This window comes from Leptodactylus fuscus, chromosome 2, assembly GCF_031893055.1.
Source record: "Leptodactylus fuscus isolate aLepFus1 chromosome 2, aLepFus1.hap2, whole genome shotgun sequence".
NCBI classification, from domain to species: domain Eukaryota; kingdom Metazoa; phylum Chordata; class Amphibia; order Anura; family Leptodactylidae; genus Leptodactylus; species Leptodactylus fuscus.
The window spans coordinates 89,991,267-90,011,394 of NC_134266.1; the positions used below are offsets into that span (position 1 = coordinate 89,991,267).

The 20,128-nt window shown below is 41.3% G+C and overlaps 1 protein-coding gene across 1 annotated transcript; it reads right to left on the reverse strand.

Moving 5' to 3' along the window:
• Positions 1–299: 299 nt before the first annotated feature.
• Positions 300–18,597, reverse strand: NUAK2 (NUAK family kinase 2). The gene is made up of 7 exons (XM_075264095.1): positions 18,386–18,597; positions 12,094–12,214; positions 8,219–8,370; positions 8,066–8,131; positions 4,414–4,533; positions 2,407–2,539; positions 300–2,216 (listed from the first exon to the last, which is right to left on the reverse strand). Exons 1-7 carry the CDS (start codon positions 18,533–18,535, stop codon positions 1,261–1,263), a joined length of 1,698 nt encoding a protein of 565 aa, XP_075120196.1. The 5' UTR covers positions 18,536–18,597; the 3' UTR covers positions 300–1,260.
• Positions 18,598–20,128: the final 1,531 nt, after the last annotated feature.

Here is a 20,128-nt window from a genome sequence, read left to right on the forward strand (position 1 = left end):
CGACTTTTCATCTAAAAAGCCCTGCGGAAGAATGGATGTCCTATAAGAGACATAGAAAAAGGACCTTAGACCCATCATCTCCAATAGCAAAACCAGAAAAGCTTGCTTGACCGTTCACTTCTTCAAACTTCTCAAAATCCTAACTGCTTCAGAGAAAAATACAATTCTTATAAGGAGAAGGTTAATGGATACCACTGAGGAATAGAAATTGGTTTTGTTGAAAGCATTAAGATGATTAAAAATACAGTAAAGTTGCTACTACCTACGTATTCTAAAATTTGGCAGGAAAAAAAAAAAAAAAAATTATATATATATATATATATATATATATATATATATATATATATGTATAAATCACCAGAAAGCAAGTAATACAAAAATAATAAATAACATTAATTTAATAAGAAAAAAAAAAGTGTTGGGTTGAGTTTTTCTCCAGGCGAGTTTCACCGCTATTTAGTTCTAAGTTGGGTTTTTCCATCCCTTTAATGATATCCACGTCAAGTCTCAAGGTCATGTGGGTGTGCACAGCTATACATATAAACACGCACACATTCATATTTACACACAGAAAAAGTGTTTGCACTGGATTAATGGCCAAGACCAAACACTGTGCAAAGCAAATTCCTCAAGTTCCTACAGAACACCTCCAGCAGAAAAGCGTGGGCTATCTCTGTTGTCCAACCTCTCAGTTTTTAGTGCTATCAGGATTATTTTAGTTGCATTCCTTAACCCGTGTATCAGGTTTTTATTCTGAAATTTGCATTTGGGGTATTACATGTTAACTGCAGTATTTTCAAGTAGAAAAGGAAGCCTTAACAAGAGCATACTAAAGTAAATTCAAGTCACTGTCATCCACTAGGGACTGATAACCATATTGCAGTATGCTGTACAATAAGGATATACAAGGTGTGTGCCTGCACAGATAAATATGTAAGCAAATACAGTATGTTTCTTGTATTGTAAGGTCACAATAAGGCAGCAGCTTGGAAAGGGAATAACCTGAACTACGCAGCACATCACGTGCCTTTACTCTCAGTGCAATAGTTGGAGGATGTCATCTCTGTTGCCATATATAGTTGTTTTTTTTTTGTTTTTTTAGTACTACATGCTCATTCTGTAACCTTTGTTTCTACATCATTGACATCTCATTTAGACATTCTTAGGTCATATGGTAGGCAACATTGAGAGTCTCGTGTAAGGCCTCGGTGATCTCTTCGCCTTTCTTACAGTAGTAAGTACACACAGTAGTAGGTAAGCTTAGCTTAGCTCTCGACCAATCAGAACTGCAGTCCTATAAACCTGCATGGCTTCTTCTTCTGCCACACCTAAAGACAAACAGCTCTCTGCTACCCGTGCCCGATAGCATCCCATATCCCAAAGTCTAGCACCATCCTTTTCATTGTCCTCATCTGCATCCAATATCAGAAGATCTTCTGCAGAGACACTAGCCCTCATAGTCGTATTTTTGCTTCTTGGATGCTCTCTGTATCGAGTGGGAAAGTCCAGCAATTCAAAAGACTCGGTGGAAAGAATGCTTTCTTGGCTAACAGTAGATGGCGCTCTGTTACGAGCCAGTGTCCCTACAGGCAATTTTTTATTCCCTAAAGAACAGTCTACAGCATCGAAAGACAACTCAGGTGCTGCCCCAGCAGAAGAGAACTTTCCATTGCGCTTGAGAATTCCCTTCCTAACCACATTGGCAGCTGGCTGTTGTTGTCCATTGGTATCAGCATTCAATACTTCCATACTTGTTGGCACAGTAAATACAGGAGCCTCATTCTCTCCCATTGGTGAGCCCTCACTATGCTCAGAAGAAGAGTAGTATCCGGACTCCCGCTGCTGAGGCTTCTTTAAAATTCCTTTTTTAGGAGCAGGTGGCACAGTAGGAGGCTTTTCCTGAGAGTCCTGAGGTGGTATTATTTGACTCATATTTTCTCTCTTGGACCGTTTCAGTGAACGTTGGCGGGTAACTGTAGCTCCTGGAAGATGTTGACGTAAAAACGTGCGCATCTTAGAGCCGTTATCCCACAAAGGCCGGGAAGATTTTCGGAACCATCCACCAACAATTGAAAATGGGGTGTCTTTGGTTGATTCTGCTTCACTAAGTGGCTGTTGATATCCCCAGTTCACCCACCAGTGAGATGCCACATCAGCAAGGGTGGCCCTTCTCTCAGGGTTTACCATAAGAAGCCAACGAATAAGTCCACAAGCATCTGCAAACAGAAAGGCAGGTTATTAGTGGGAAACAGGACAGAACAAATAACAGGAGAGAAACACCTGAAAAGTCAATACTACATTGTTTGTAGATCACACCAACTGGCTTAAGAACGTATTGCACAAGTATAAACAAGGTAACGTCTGTCTAGAAGATGTTCCAAGAAACAGAAAGCACAGGTTACTAACCAGATGGGTGACTTGGCTCCTTATAGGCACCACAGCTGATCTGAGTCACTAGCTTCTTGTAATCCTGCCCATCAAAAGGCATACAACCATGGACCAGAATGTAGAGCAGAACTCCTAAGGACCAGCTGTCCACCTGCATAATAGAACACATTATTTACTTATAAGCAATCGGATATGTTAATACAGCATAAACGTCTTATCTGGCATTTTATAGGATATGTAGGTGGCAGTTTATCAAATATTTTGTATTATTGAATTGTGAAAGTATACAAAATGTAAGAAACTCAAGGAAGTACATGTTAAGAAAATATTTGAAACTGACATCTATAGGTAGAGAACCTTTAAAAGGGTTGTCCAACTTTTTTTTTTATATTGCTGACCTATACACATTGCCCACATCTGGAACCCATGCTAAACTTCCATGGGATGAGGCTGAAATTACATGATATTGCCACTATGAAACAGACAGCATGCAATGAAAACAGTGAAGAGGGTGATCAGCAGGGGTCTACGGTGTTGGACCCTCACCGATCACTTATTAGTGATCTGTCATTGGATAAAAACAAGCAGCACAACCAATTTAAAAGAGAGTCTACCACCTCCAGAAAGCCTTACCGAGCCCCAAACAAGGAAAAGGTTCACACTGTGTTACTCAGTTCGGGAGAAAGAAAAACACCCCCCCCTTCCAATTTTTATGTCATATGCAAATTATACAGCTGGTGCACTCATTGCTTCAGGAGCTGAGGGATAAGCCTGCCCTAGCCACTCAGACTCCTCCCCTTCTTTACCCCAGTACCATCCCAGACTAACTATGATATTTCTCACCGTTCTAGGCTAAGACTGCGAGGTACCTTTATTTGCTTTAATACAGATGGATCAAAATAAAATGTTATCTGCTACTATAACTTTCTATGAGCGGAATTTGCTAACTAGCCTTCTCTGCTCACTATGTTGCATATGACCTTGCCACTATAGCACATTATATTACAGGTCTGTGCTAGAATACTAGAATTTCACTTCTCTATATAGACTACAATTTTGTAACTAGAAATATGTCTTCTACATGATGCCCATCAGGTGCTTTAAAAGAAGCAAATAAATGTCCAGCTTTAAACACCAGGCCTAAGGAAGCACATCTATCTTCTGGCAAGTTTTACCTGAACACGGGAAGCACAGATTTACGCAGGATAAATATTGTTGTAATGGCCAAACCCACTAATAACAGGGATGTTCACTTGTAGTTAGCAAGTACAGCTTTATTAATGGGATTTCATAAGATCAAAGATAACCAACTAGGAAATTCCTCTCATCTAAATACAGCCACAGTAGAAGACTTTGTGTTGGCATTGTAATTCAGGGTTTGTTCCTGGAATATCTTTACCTTTACAGAGAAAACAGAGAATATTGTGCCCTAGAAATCACAGTATGTGCTCTGTGGTTAGCACTGTCACCTTGTAAGACTAGGGAACAGAGCTCAAATCTGGCCAGTGATCAGATCATGGCTGAGTACGGGTGTTGTGACTTCCACTATCCTCAAACTACAAGATTAATAAACTTCAAAACTTTAATTTGGGAGTGTGGGGGGAAAACCCCACTCAATGGGAAGAGCATAAAACCTCCATACAGACCTGGTCTTTGACTGGATTTGAGCCCACTTTTGAAATCTTTAAAAACAGTGCTAACCACATAAGAATATATTTTAATATTGCTATGGATACATCATTAAAGAGGTTACCCAAAAATTTTAACTCAGGAGAACAGGGTCCAGTGTCCCCCTCTATATGAATGAAACGACATACTTCTGCTCCATTCATCTCTATGGGACCACTAAAGAGCAATGTACTTCAATTCTCTTCAACAGTCCCATTGAGATAAAGGAAGTTGTCACCTACCCTGATCAGACACTTATCACCTACCCTGTGGATAGGTAAGTAAGTGTAATCTTGGGACAACCGCTTTAACAACACAGCATGCATTTGCATCATGAGAAAGACTAAATCTGCTCACCTCTGGACCTATATATGGCCTGCCATTGACTATTTCTGGAGATGCATACAGCGGGCTGCCACAGTAGGTCTGAAGAAAGCTGTCTGAGTGGTAGATGTTAGAAAGTCCAAAATCTGCAATCTACAATGAGACAACATTATTATTATTATTTTACTATTCAATCATATCATTATACAAGTGAGCGAGAAAAGGTTAAAGAACACTGCTACAGCCACATACTAGGAAAAGGTGATCATTGACAGCACTCCGGATCCTGTATGTAAATGAATGAGGAACATTCTTTCCCGCACCCCTCCCTTCTATGTTTGCATAGATATACTGGACTGCTGCCAGCATGGAACATTCAACCAGGCCTCCTGCAGGAGGATAAAGTCCACAAACCGCACAAAAACAAGTTTGTTCAAAAGATGCTGAATTTTTGGGTTAAAGGACAAGGCCATTTTTCACACATCAGATTTCAGAAAAGCATTGAGAAGTACTGGATTATGTATTAATGTTAAGGGTTAAACATGAAGAAATTTTGGACACATATCAGCATTGCTTTTTTTTTTTTTTTTTTGAAAAAATTATTTTTGAAGAAAAGGTGTAGAATGGAGCAAAGTAATAAAAATAAGTCCTATTCACCTTACTGATGATACTTCTGGGTCCTCTGCTGGTCTCTCGACACAATAATTGGCTGAGACAGCCTATGACTCAGTAGTCATTTCTAGTTTGCTGAGAGGGCCCAGGAAGTACACATCAGTAGAAGCATTGGGAAGTGTCAGAACGAGAATGACAAGGCAGCAGTGAGCAGAATTTTTATTTTTTTTAAACATATAGTTTGCACCATTAAAAGCCTTGATTTTCTTTAAATTAAGAAAAAAAAAAAAAAAAAAAAATCTACAGACCAGGCAGCCTCCTTCAATCCTCCAGTTAAAAATAAAATTTCGGGTTTGATTGAAGTTTCTGCACTAATACTAATATAGTAAGTACCGGGAGACCAGCAAGGCTGCAGGTCTGAATAACCATTAGTGTAATATAAGATATGCGCTAGTGAAGCCAGTGCAGCAGGGAAGCAATGACCTTGGTGCATTATCAGAGTTTCACTTGGAGAGATAAACTACATTAGAAGTCTTGGAGGGGAAATCCCGGAGTGAGGCCAATGGCATTTCTTCTAGAGCGTTACAGCAGAGCCAGCAATGTTCTCTTCCTGATGATACTTTATGGGAGTGGTTATTCTGCGATCACTGACCACATTGTCTGAGCCAGTACATTAGAACAGACACTCTCAGAATAGAAGTGCTAGACACGTTGGTCAGTGATATTAGTTTAGTACTCTATGCTGCCTTGTGAATTTTTTTTCACTGCATTATTTCTCATGAAAAATGCTGCAGCTAGATGTTGCATTAAAGTCTAAAGTCAAACACTGAAAAATTCTATATACAGACACTTTTTCCAAAATGCAGCACACTCTGGAAACTTTTTTCTGGGATTTTTTATCATAAGCCTCTTCATAGGTCTTGAAAAATAGCACCAAAAATGAATATTAACCCCTTGCCGAAATCTGCCGTACTATTACAGCAGATGTCAGCTGCTCTGCTGTAAAGATGGGAACAGCCCTATTATTAGGAACTTGATTTACAGCCTGCATTAATCAGATTTTCTGGAACTTAAAGGGGTTGTCCTGTCACAAGAATTTCATAGGACAGGGGGTAACTTACTAATGAGTGAAGGTCTGATCCATAATCAGAATGGAGGTATTTTAATATAGCAACTGGTTTGAAACGTGCAACACTACTCCATTCATTTAAAGGGGAATGCCACATATAGCCGAAGTACAGCACTCTGCCCCAGTGAAATGAATGGAGCAGCAGCATGCCGACTAGCCAGTCCACTTGGAATCTTCAGTATCTTGAAGACCCTTTGCTATGTCAGGGATGAGAACATTGCTCTATTCAAGTCTAAAATAGCAGAACCTGAGCCAGCATGGTGTTGAAACTCCTGCGGTCACCTGGATGAGGCTGTGTGGCAATTTCTAACAAGATGCTACAGCTCCAGGCTCTAATTCTAGGCGTTCTATAAATGCCAGCAGAAGACAGCCCCTCCCTTTCAGATCAGACATTTATGGTTGGACTAATCATTATGCCACCAATGCTTCCTTAATGTGGTAAAAGGATATAACTCATTGCCATGAGTAAGGGACGGATGTCCCGAAATGCGTAGGCTTGTCTGTCTTCAACCATACATGCATACTTGGAATTGACCATGTAAGTTTTTCTACATCTTTTTTCCTATGTCTGGTACCTATTTTTTATATTTTTCTAATAAAAGTCAAGTTTTACTATAGACCTCTTGTGCTGAAGGAATATTTTTCTACTGGGTTCTTAAAAGGATATAACACCTAATCTAGCAAGTATTTTAGCATATGCTGATCAGGATATCCTTGTATGTGGAGAGAGATTAGATAGCGGGTGTTCACATGTAGGAATCTGACGCAAATCAGTGACAGATTCTGCCAGGATTCAGCCTCTCATTGTTTTCAACGGAAGGCAGAGATCTCAGCAAAAATAAAAATGTCCTACTTAATCTTGCTGCAGATGCCGTGGACTAAAGTAGCTGCGGAGTCCTTGTCTCAAGACTCCCCACCGATTAGGCATATTCATCGGGGCCTAATCAGTGACGGAAAGCATTCTGCCGCGGGTAGCTGGAGGTTGGCAAATGAAGAGGAATTTACTTCATTTTCTGTGGTGTGAACTTGGACTACAGCTAGGGCCCCACATTGCGAAAATGCCACAATATGGCCACATCGGAAACACCATAACAAAGATCGCAGAGTTTTACAGTACCTGCAAAGCAGATGGGATAGATCTGGCTAGTCCCATTTACACACAGCAGAAAAATATCAGCAGTGGACATGCAGAGATTTAAAAAAAAAAAGTTGTGCTTTTATAAGTCACAGCATATCAATTATACCCAGAGTAAGGCTCTGCCATAAGTATGGCAGCAGAGCCTTATACACCACTTAACATTTTTGTTTTAAAGGAATCCTATCATTTAAACACATTTTTTTTCTAGTTGACATGTCAGAATAGTCTTAAGAAAGGCTATTCGTCTCCTACCTTTATAAGTCGTCTCTGGCCTGCCATTCGGTGAAAAATCTCCATAGAACTACAGGATCATACTGCGCATGCACACATAAGTGGCCTCCAAAAAATGGCTGCCGGCCGGCCTATCCACTCGGCTCTGCCTGGGTCCTGATGGCAAAGCCGACTGCGCAGGCACACAAGCCTGACCCCAGCCGGAAGAAGAAGATGAAGTGGCAGTTGCTAAAGAAGATGGAGGCGTCGCTGGAGAGAGTTCTCTCACAGCATTGGGGACGCCCCCAGTGCTGCAAGAGAACTCATTTGCATACTGACAAAACCCGGATTTTTCACCGAACGGCAGGCCGGAGATGACTTATAAAGGTAGGAGACGAATAGCTTTTCTTAAGGCTATTCCGACGTGTCAACTAGAAAAAAAAAAAAAAAAGTGTTTAAATGATAGGATCCCTTTAACATAGAATGTACTTCACCGACAACTCGGTCCTTCACACAAATTATAACAGGCATGGAGGCTCGCTGAGCAGAACCGTGGCTTTACGACAGTGGGAGCTTCATTGAGTTTCAATATTCACCTTTACATTTTTGTTCTCATCCAGTAGAATATTTTCTAGCTTGAGATCCCGATGTACAATCCCATTCTAAAATAGGCACAGAGATAAGTATATAAGTGATGGAACTACCAAGAAACCATACATTTTAATGTTTAACACAATACTCAAACCTACCGCATGACAGTACTGGACAGCAGATACAATCTGCCTGAAGAATCGCCGTGCCTCTTGTTCACTGAGCCGCTGCCGTTCACTGATATAATCATACAGGTCACCTTGGCTTGCATACTCCATCACAATGACGATTTTGCTGCTGTTCTCAAACACTATAGAAGTAGAAGATAGGTAATTTAATTTTATGGATGAACAATTAAAAATTAGACAAAGACTGAAGCCTCCAATATAGAACCATCTTTTAAAAACTCTACGGCCCTGCTCAAGCATGGTGGATTTGACATAAATATACATTTTATTATTACTATATACTTCTTCTGTCACCCCCTCTAAGCGCTTGTGAGCAGCGCCCTCACTCCCATTGTATGAATTTATTTCTTATTCTGTAATATAAATTTTTTTTTGTACCTTAACCCTACGATATGTAAAGTGCTGCCGAATATGTTGCCAAAATATATAAATAAAATGTATTATTAAAAATAAAATCAGAAGAGGAAATAAGTAGCACACTATTTATATAGCACAGAAAACCTGAGGATTAGCATTGAATACCAATAGGGCTAATCTTTGTCCAGATCTGCTGCACAACTGGAGTAGAGATCTGAGGGTTAGCCTGGGAATTCTACTGCGGCAATTGATGTTGGCTTGAACAAACATCCAAAAGATAGAAATGTACGATTAGGATTAGTGGGAGCTCAACCACTGGGACCCCATCTGATCACTAACAGAGGACAGGAGGCATTAGAAAGTATCAGTGATCATGCATGCTTATTGCTGCTCCAATTGATGTCCATGACTGATGGAGATAGCCAAGCACTGTAAGTCCATAAACTTTCAGTGTAGAGGCAGCATGCACATTCCACTTCATTAAAAGCTTCCGTTAGGGAAGGGGGAAAGCTTATTATATCTATGGCCGAGTTGTGCCATGACTTTTCATGCACACACAAATTCTTGAAACTTAATGTATATTAGGATTACACTTAGTGGTGTAACTAGGAATGGCGGGGCCCCGTGGCGAACTTTTGACACCCCCCCCACCGAAGACCTCAACTGACCCCCTCCTACGCATTCCTGCGCGCTCTATTATGTCCCATAGTGGCCCTTGCACACAGTATTATGTCCCATAGTGGCCCCTGCACACAGTATTATACCCCATAGTGGCCCCTGCACACAGTATTATGTCCCACTGTGGACACCCATAAACAATTATTATACTCTGGGGTCTTTTCAGACCCCAGGGTATAATAATCGGAGACCCAGGGGGAGAAAAACCAAAAAAACCCCACTGTTACTCACCTATCTCCCAGCTCTGCTGCAGTCCTTCGCTGTAGACCATCTTCAATGACGTCAGACGTCACATGAACCGGGACGCAGGCCAAGGTCATGAGACATCAGACGATTAGGCCTGAAGCCTGCCCGGATTGCGGAGAGGTAAGTAACAATGTTTTTTTATGTTCGCTTACCTCTCCCGAGCCTCCAATCATTATATTCAGGGGTCTGAAAAGACCTCCCGAGTATAATGATAGTGTATGTGGGGCCCGCGGTGTCACTTACCGATCCCGGCCCTGCCAGGATCAGTAAGTAAATAGGGCCCGTTACCGGCTAACGGCCTCTTAAGAAAGAAAAAAAAAAAACGCAGTGGTAGCGGCTGTCGCCGGGCCCCTAATGTCTTGGGCCCTGTGGCAGCTGCCTCTGCTGCTACGGCGGTAGTTATGCCACTGATTACACTGAAATATTAAATATAGTAAAGGTTGTAATACTTATAAAAGAGTACAAGGACCTCCCAAAACACTGTAAGGGGCTGGAATAAAAGCAATGTAGCAAACAGGAAGAGAGGGTGGAGCAGATACATGTGAGTGTCCATGAAGAACCGAAAATTCAGGGTGTGATTTCCCAATAACAAGTTTAGAGAAAGCACCGACAGAAAGGTGGATCTACCTGCTATGGGTGTGCCATCACATGTAATATTTTCAACGCCAGACCATGTGCCACGATGTCCTAATCATAGACATCTAAACACACAGCAAGAGCGACATGTACAGTATGACTAAAGCAATACTAGTAAAAGGCTGTTCCACTATATACACAGAATGTTTTATATCACACACACATTCACTCATAAAACAGTTTATCCTGAAAAACTTTCAGCAGAAGACAAGGTGACACCTAGGTCTGCTGAGAAGGAAGTTAAAGGATCAATGGGAAGCAATCCTGATTATTGTGGTTTTGTTATTTTCTTAACTTATACAGCACGTTCATATTCTGCAGCACTTTACAGACATTGACAATCACTGTCCCTTTTTAGGCTCATAATCTCTATATATTCCCTATCAGTATGTCTTTGCATTGTGGGGAAAAAAACTGAGTACCCGATGGAAACTCACGCAAACACGGGGAAAACATAAACTTCTGAGTGCTGCAAGCCTACAGTACTGACCACTGAGTCATGGGGCTGCCCATCATGAACAAGGCACAAATACACTATAGGGACAGGGGAATGATCTCTTTGTGCGAGAGACTCTGCCTCAGCCTGTGCAGGATGAGTACTGAATGGCGCAATTTGTGTAAAAATCTGTTTGTTTCACAGCACCCTAGCTACCTCCTGTATACTAGCTCCAGGTGGCTGGCCTGTTTTATATCTTTACAACCCAGTTATCTTCCGGGCTGATAAGCAGCTGTCCTGTGTCCTTTCTATGCTTTGCACTTTCGCTCGGAGTGCAGAAAGGCAATTGAAACTGCACAACTGGTGTTACTGCGCCCAAGTTCATTTATTCCATGTTGATGATACTTCCTTGTCTACAGAAACAGCTTATCATATGATGTGCCTCATCTGGATCTACTGAGATACCATACACTAGAACACCACAAACTGTCCAATTACAGTGGTCCCTCAAAGTTTCAATGGCTTCAGGATAGAATATTTTCAGCATACAGTGGTCTTTTCTAGACTACTGTAACTTGGAGCTAGACTCAACATACAATGCCCGGCTGGCATAATAATTTCACTGGTAAAACCCTGATTGGTTGTCTGGTAGCGCCTCTCTGCAGTACAATGCAGTCCTATAACCTAGAACCAACTGCTAGCTTTCCATAGAGTTCCGGTCTCAAGTTACTGTAGCTTCAACTACAGGAACCAGTCCGGGAACCAGTTAATATTGTAACTTGAGGCACCACTGTATTGTAGTAATGCATGGGAGGGGGACAAAACAACTATTAAAAGCTTTAATGGGTAAATACAGGAGGTGTTATGTAAAGAACCAATAACAGTAGACCTTCCGCACAACACCTACGCTTCAGAAATGTGGGAGTGTAATACAGTTTACAGTACATTACTATAAAACACGTGATCTTCACTTTTCGAAATGTAGTGGTGAAGTCATATATAAAAGTTCCCATTTAGCAAGTAAAAGTCCCTATGAGTAATGGCGCTGCAGGTTATTAGTCTGTCTCATACAGACAGCTGTAGCCTTCGCTTTCCTTCTCAACATAGAGATTATTCTTATTAAATGCAGGGAGGAGATGCTGTTGCACACCTGTACAGGCCTGCCCAATACCCCGAAGCTAGTCTGCCTGTGCCAGCATGCCACTTTCCAGGATGCAACGTGTGTGGAAGAGGTGCGGAGGTTTTTCTTTCCCCAACTCTTTATAAACACGAAGCATACAAGCAATAAATTACTCATAGTATTATTTGTGTATTACTTTATATTGCCCAAGTCCATGTGAAGCCACAGGATTTTCAAACCATCATTACTGGTACAGCAACATTTGGCGTGCTCACATGGCCCTTATTACTCAGTCTGTATCCAGTTAGGATTAATTTGTCAGCACAGATTTATGGTTGCTTATTCTGTGAAGACACGTTTTGATCTTCTTACCTTCATATATAGAGATGATGTGAGGATGGCACAGGGAACTCATAATCTCAGTCTCTCTTCGAATATGTAGCATATCCTGCTCATGTTTTATACGGTCCTTGCGGATTGACTTTATAGCCACCTGGTAACAACAAAGTAAGAAAAGAGGATTTAAGATCTACTTTTTACCAAAACACAACGCTTATAAAAGTGCAGATTTTTATTTTTTAAATCATCCACTGCTTACATAATGTCACAATATTCTGGTATGTAAAGTGCTATAAATACTCAGGACTGGCATGGTTTCCAGGGGGGCTCAATATATTTGATAAATACATAGACACACTGGAGAGACAGCTTTCTGTCTCTTGGAGATATGTTAATATGCAGTGCCAGTTTCCACAACCTAGTCAGCATATTTGGTACCAATGGCTCAGGAGAGGCGGGGGTCAATAGAAAAAAAATTCCAACTATGCTGGAATCAGTGGAACAGCAACTATTAAAAGATGTAAAGAGTTGGACATGGTGGAGGTCCTCTAATGTATTAGTACTGTGTTTCCATCATCTGGTCATCTGGCAAGAAGGACAGAACTCGATCTTCACAGCTCTCCACAAAGGGTCATGGCACTGGAAGTCGAGACTGTGGCAGGATTCCAAGAAGGGAGTTTTTACCCTTTTCAGCACAAAAGATAATGTTTATTGAGAACCATGGACCAGAAAACTTTTCAATTGAGTAGTCTGTGTGAGTATCTTAGGTGGAAATTTACACCTTGCATCTTTCTCAATAAGCACCTTTTGCTGGACTAGGAAGCAGAGCAGTATTGCTGAGGCTACACAAGACGTCACCTTCTACAGAAACAAACCTGAGTAAAGGTGCCAGGAGCAGCACATTCACTTTTAGTGAGATGCTCTGCAGTGCCAATCTTGAGCTTCCTCCTTCCCCCTAGAATTCTTATGCTGGGAGGGGGCAAGTGGAGAGTATAAAGAAAACCAGAACAAAACAAAGGAAAAACAAAGAAGCTTCAAACCATTTGTAGAAGCAAGAATGCGGAAGTAAAGGAGTCCTACAGACAGACAGACAGACAAGGACAGAGAATGTATGTCACATATGGGGGTGGGAGTGAGACGGACCCTAAATGTTCCTGTTCCCAAGGAAACTGTTATCACAGGTCGCTCAGAACATGCCAGGGCAGAATAGCTTTCTTGTTGTTTCAGGTGGGAAACACGCTGGGTGCATGGCAGTGGAAAATATGTTGCATCACCGGCAGGATTCAATTACCCTCTTTGTTTATGTTGCTGTGAAATTCGGTCATGTTGAGGTTTATCCTCATTCTATTCAAGTAGCAGATGAACTGAGGTCTCCAGGCTGTACTAGCTCTGGGCTAAGCACACAATCATCTCTCATTTACATGGTCTGCAGATGAGGTATTCTTATACACGGAGAAGCCATTACCATCTGCCTCATGACTAAGTCACAACCAATAACCAGAAGGTTACCGGTACCAGGCAATGACACAAACAAGTCTAAAAATGGAAAGGATCTTGATTGTTGCCAATGGTTTTAGGTCCATAGATAACAATGCATTGTTACGTTTAACATGTTACCACATGCTCAGCAAACTGTACATTAAGCACAGCCCATATGGGTGCGTATCAATAGGGCAACACAGCTTCAATATTCAGTATATATAGATGCCACAATATATTATATATATATATATATATATATATATATATATAAATAATCTGGGAATCTGTCTAAAAGTGATGAAACATGGACAGCAGACAGATGATATTCGTGTTCGTTGCTTTTCGTAGCGCCATAGATTTGATCAGTGGCTCCATTTACTATAATGGATGTGTGTCCTGTCTGATTTTTTTCATGGACAGAACTTGGATTTGTGTGGAAAGATGGCAAGCCTGTTATATGACCTGTATACAGGGGAAGCAACCTTATAAACAAGAGAATGGGTGACAGGCCAGTCAGGTAGCTGCAGGTAAATAGATAGGTGTATGTTCTGCATTAGATAAACATGTTATTATCCTTTACTAATACAGTACAGATGGATCTTGCAGGAGACGTTTTAGGCGAGTCGGATTCCTGGCCTCTAAATTTTACTCGCCTAGGAACAGATAACATAGATTCGAGGAAAGGTGTTACCCTGTTTCTCCGAAAATAAAACAGTGTCTTGTATTATTTTTTTTCTCTGAAACAAGGGCTAGGGCTTGTTCTTGGGAGTGGTGTTATTTTTCCGGCACCGGAGTGTATCAGAATTTTTTTCTGATTCGCTCTGGACAAACCTTGTAAAATGGTTAGGGTTTAGGTTAGTAACCCTAACTTACATTCACAAGTAATAATGCAGTGTCAGTGGGTCTTAAGCATACTGAAGCTCCTTCTCTCGCTATACTTTGTGTGGCAGTGGCACCGTGTCCTCTCTATCTCCTCTCTTTTACACTAAGGGGATGGTGTTGTAGTGGAGTGGCTGCGTCTGGGAAGTTAGCAGAGGTGACACCTAACATTTGTTCAGGTAAGTAGCCAAATCCACAGCACAGTAGCGGTCTGAAGACGGGACTCAGGAAAAAAAGACTCTGGAACAGGTGAGTGGATTTTGCCCTGCCGTGGCAGGAGGCAGTAGGGCACTTGCCCAGGACAGCTGGGGGCTAAGGTATGTCTACTCTTCATCTCCTATTCCTAGTCTTTGTGACATAATCTAGGGCAGGAGGCTACGTAACACCTAGCATTCTGGGGTCATGGCTGCATTGGCTAGAGTTTCTTGTGAATCCATCACCCACAAGGACAGGATCTATACATAGGCCACCATGGACTGATGTGTCATCAATGAAGGAGCACATATAAGGGGTCATCAACAGAAGCTGCATTCTTTGTGGATGACCAAGTGGTAACCATAATGCTAAGTTAGTTTCTCCACTATTAGAGAGATATGGCTGCTTTCTTCCAGAAACAGTGACACACCTGCCTATAGGCCACAAGTGGAATTGCAATTCAGCTGCAATAGCTGAAGGAGCCCGTGTACAGATATGGTGCTGTTTCTAGTAGAAAGCACCCAAATTTTACTAAGGCTGCGGTGACATAAGCTTTTGGTGACTGTTCAGGGACTCCATCCCCCATTCTGCTTAAAATATTAAGAGTAGAAATATGCAAGCAGGACTTTTCTCTCTGCAGATTTTGTGCGAAAACCTGCTGGACCTCATTACAGTCTATGTGGTCCATGGATTTCTGCAGGTAAGCTCTTTTTAAGCGTACAGGGTTTTGAAACCGGAATGCTAGAGTGAACCTAACGTTAGTAATACTAATGATTGAAAAAAAAAACAAAAACAAAACCTAAAATGACAAAAGAAAGCGCAAAAACTAATTTTAACCTAAGACTCCATACAAATCAGTTTTTTTTTTTTTTTTTTGCATCCGTTTAATAGATGCAAAAAAAACCCAACTATCTGTTTACACAGAGATCAAGAAAAAAAAAATACTACATCTTTTGTGTCCGTCCAAAAAAACCAGACAGATGCTGTGGGGGCTTAGCCTCTATCTATAGCTGCCTGACCATTGGAAAGCTTGTTGCCGGTTGAAAAATACTAGTTTCCAGAGCAGTGGATGTGAGAAGCACCTGTTGTCACTGCTGCTAAAACAGTCCTGAATCTGTGAGCTCATCCACTGCGGAAAAGTCAACAGTTGTAAAAGAGAAATACCCCAAAGAAAAACAGGAATAACGAAACTAGTCTGCTATTTTTAACAAGTCTGCTGCGCCCACGCTCTGCACAGCTCAATTGTTAGAGTTGGCCTGTTCCCAGCACAGCAATGTGTCATTGTGATGATAGACTGGTCACAACTGTACTGGGGACTTCCAAGATAGTGATCAGGAGACAGATAGGGGCAGGAAATCCCAATGCAAAATATGATCTCCACTTGTCCTCAGTAGGATGAGACTTGGGAAAAACCATTACATAGTAGGTAGCCCATCAACTCAGTCTCATAGCCAGCATAGAAAACACTTTCACCTGCTACATAGGCCCCTATGTGTCTATATAATTTAGTGATATAGAGAAAGGGTTAAGAGCAGAGAGCGTGTGACCGTAGGCCAGGACACAGCCAGGAATTTGCTTCATAAAGGAGGCTGAGCCTTTATCCACAGATTACCGGCTAGTGCAAATGTTTGCAAGCCAATCGGCTATTGTGGGTAACCGTGCAACAGCAAAGAGCGTGCTAAGTGGAATGCCATCCCCGTAGCTGCCATCACCAGGCACGAGAGACTATTATCAACATACTAACCAACACTATGACACAAGACAGATTCTACAGTTTAGCAATATAGCAACAAACAATCGTATGGCCACCTTAATATCATGTCCAATATTTCTCTGCACTGGCCTGATACTCTCCACACTGAAGTCAATACAACCTGAAACCTGTAAAAACCCACATAAACCAAAAATCACACACTACAGAAATGAATACGAAAAATATACTCAAAATAACAATGTTGCACTAACACTAATGTTGCAATAACATTGCTGGGGTAACTCAGGACACAATAGTAAATTACTGTAACCCTAACTATTAATTACTTCTAGTTGCAAGGAAGTAATTTTAAGAGTCACATTTACTCAGAGGACATGTCTGCCAACAAATCCCAAGGGCAAGACGCATGGCAATGCCAAGTAGTACAGGAACCCAAACAAAAGAGACCAGTAAACAACTGCCATCAAGTCTATGGACCTGCAAAAGGAGTCTGGCCAGGGGCAAATACTCAGAACATACATACCTTAGCATGAAAGACAACTGCTGAAGTAACAATGCCATAATATGTTATTACCAGAGTCACTCACGGTGGCAGCAATGATGATATAAAGAGCAGGGCAGGATGGTAAATAAAACGTGTAGCACCCCTAGTACTACTGTATGTATATGTGTGTGTGTGTGTGTATATATATATATATATATATATATGAAGAGCTCAACGGAAAAATGGCCTAAGTCCACATTTTGTCATATTTCAAATTATTACCTAGAAAGCTTCTTTGTACCTCGTTCTATGCATTGGGTTTACAAGGTACCTAGGATTAATGACCTAAGTCCATATATTTCAATGCAGAAGAATTTACATTCAATGGAATAATGGCCTAAGTCCAATACAAACTTACTTACTTCACTCTCGTTGGTCATTTTTTCATTGAAATCGTGACTTCCGGTCTGTTGTTTATATTAGTGTAAAAACTTTGTCTTATTGTTTAAAAGGCTCTAAATCGACTTTTGCACATATTTAGCGCCGAAAAGGGAGGCAGGTAATTATTATTCTTCATCGTTTAATAATAGTAGTAATTAATTAATAATATTAAATAAATAATATTTATACATGAAGCTGCAATTTTTTTAATAAATAATACAATTTATGATTAGGATTAACGGTGTTCATTAGCTGATTACATTGGATAGATATATTCCACAATAATGCCCGTTTGCTTTAGGCTAAAACTTTAAATTTCGTTTTTCTCACAATATTGATTTTTGGACTTAGGCCATTTTTCCGTTGAGCTCTTCATATATATATATGTATATATATATATATATATATATATATATATATATATATATATATATACATATACACACACACACCTTTAAATCAGAATATATATATATATATATATATATATATAGTATGTATATGTGTGTATGTATATATATATATACATACACATACACCTTTAAATCAGTATATATATATATATATATATATATATATATATATATACACACACACACACACACAGACATACACACATATATATGGATGGATATAGATATATGTCATCTGCCGTAAACAGCAACGTATAGCTTGCAAGAGAGTTAAGAGGATAACTTATAATTTCTCATCTAGACATTTCGTAATAATTTCTGCATTACTTTATAGTCTCCAAGGGCTGACCAAAGGGACATGTGCCATCACTATGGCTGTATCCGTGAGCTCTGCACCCCAGACCAGGAGCTATGGGTACCAGTAAGTTAGGAGGTGGGGGCTGTACTTTCTCTTAGTTACCCAGGTCACTGATCTCCCTGAGAACAGGTGGTAAGTGAGCTCACAAATAATTCATGGCACAGCTCTCTGCTACATTGTAGTGCCAGCTCCCTCCACCTGTGGCAGAGAAGGAGGACAATGTGCCAGTGCTGGTGCCCCGGGATAGGGATGCGCAGTGCACAGACCTGACAATCCTGCAGCCATGTACATATACACAAAGCAATGGCTTCCCTCCACCTAACATCCCATAGACAAGCCCATACAAGCCCGGCTCTCACCTCCTTCCCCTGCTTGTCCCGGGCTCTCTTCACCGTGCCGTACGTCCCCTTCCCCAGAGTCTCCAGGAACTCATAGCGGTGCTTCAGGTTGTGCTTGTGCAGATGCCTCTTGACGGCCTGGCGGCGCAGACCGCCTTCCCTCAGCTCCATCCCAGGCACAGAGCTCCGTGCAGCCGACACACTGTACAAAGAACGTTATGTTACCGGGAGCAGCCGCCACCTCAGTCTATAGCAACACTATACAAAGTACAGGATCTGCACAGCGATCTGCCGGCTCTCACCTCCGTCCCGCCCACTAGTCTGCAATTGGCTTAGCTCGTCACCATCAGTTCTGCGCTCCTCCTCCTCTGCGAGCTGATTGGTTGTCTTTCTGGCTGTGACAGACGCCATGGTCTTTACGGGAAGAGCAACAGGTGAGGAGAAGGGGAAGTCCGCGGGGCAGCAGCTACCTGTGTAGTACGTGTGCAGGATGTAGGCAGCATGGCGGCCACTGGGAAGCCTCTAGTAATGTGCTAATGAAGAAGCACTTGTGTCTGTGGCCCCAGGGATATACCACTATACCAGTCTCCTGCAAGCTTTCTCTCTACATAGGTTTATGCAGGGTATGTCTGGCATGGAGACACTGAAGTAAATACATGTTTGGGACGTTTTTCTGTTCCTTCTACCTTACTACTAGGGGAAGCTCCTGGGCAGTAGTGTGAATATGTACTAAGGCTCCTCTGCACATCTAGCGTTATGTGGTGAAAGGGGTCTTTAACAGTTTTTTTTTTTTTTTTTTAAGTGAAGCTTGTGTTTGCTTATTGCATGAAAATATTACACTGTTCAAGTTAAAGGGGTCCTCAGAATAGACCATCAGTATTAAAGGGAACCTGTCATGGGACTTGGGGGTCACTAAACTACCAGTATATGCTTATGTAGACGGGCTATATGATCCATATATGCCAATATCAGGCCCATTACCCTATAGAAGCACAAGGCTGTATACATCACAGTCTGTCTATTCAGCACAGTTGCCTTTATAACTCATCTCCATTACTTTTTATGGGGTAGAAAGTGTCTCTTGACTGTCTCTAACCAAAGCCGTTACGCTAGGTTCACACCTGCGTTCGGCACTCCGTTCTGTGGTGTCCGTCTTCTGCATGCAAGTACTGCATGTTCGACTCTGTGCTCGGATTAAAAAACCCAGTGAATGGGTGAGAAAGAATCCAGCAGGTTTCCGTCTCCTGCTTTGTTTTATGCAGGAAACGGAAACCTGCATAACGGAGTGCTGGGTGCAGATGTGAACGAGCCCTTAACCATCTTCCTTTATATCTTCTGAGTTCTAAATATGAATTGGGGTAACTAGACCAGTTTTGGAAAGCTTGGGCAGCCAATGCTTGTACAAACCAGAGCAATAGTCTTGGCATTCTCCTCTATGCAATTCAATGATGTCATCTGTGATTCAACCCCATACAATGAATCACCAGATGCCAAGGATAAGAATTCAAGCATCAGCAACAGACATTGGCCCAGCTCCCACATCTTTTGTCTACTGGCAGTTTTAGTCTAGACATGGTGATGGGCAGGTCTTAAAGTACCTATAGCTTGTGCCTACAGTTTCTTAAAATGTGACTCTAGAATTAACAACTATTAAATTTATAGGAATATTAACTAATTCAGACGTAAATCTGTAAGACACAGTTTTCTGGTGTATAAGAAATAAACTGTCACAATCTATATGATTTTTATAACAGGTTTTGGGTT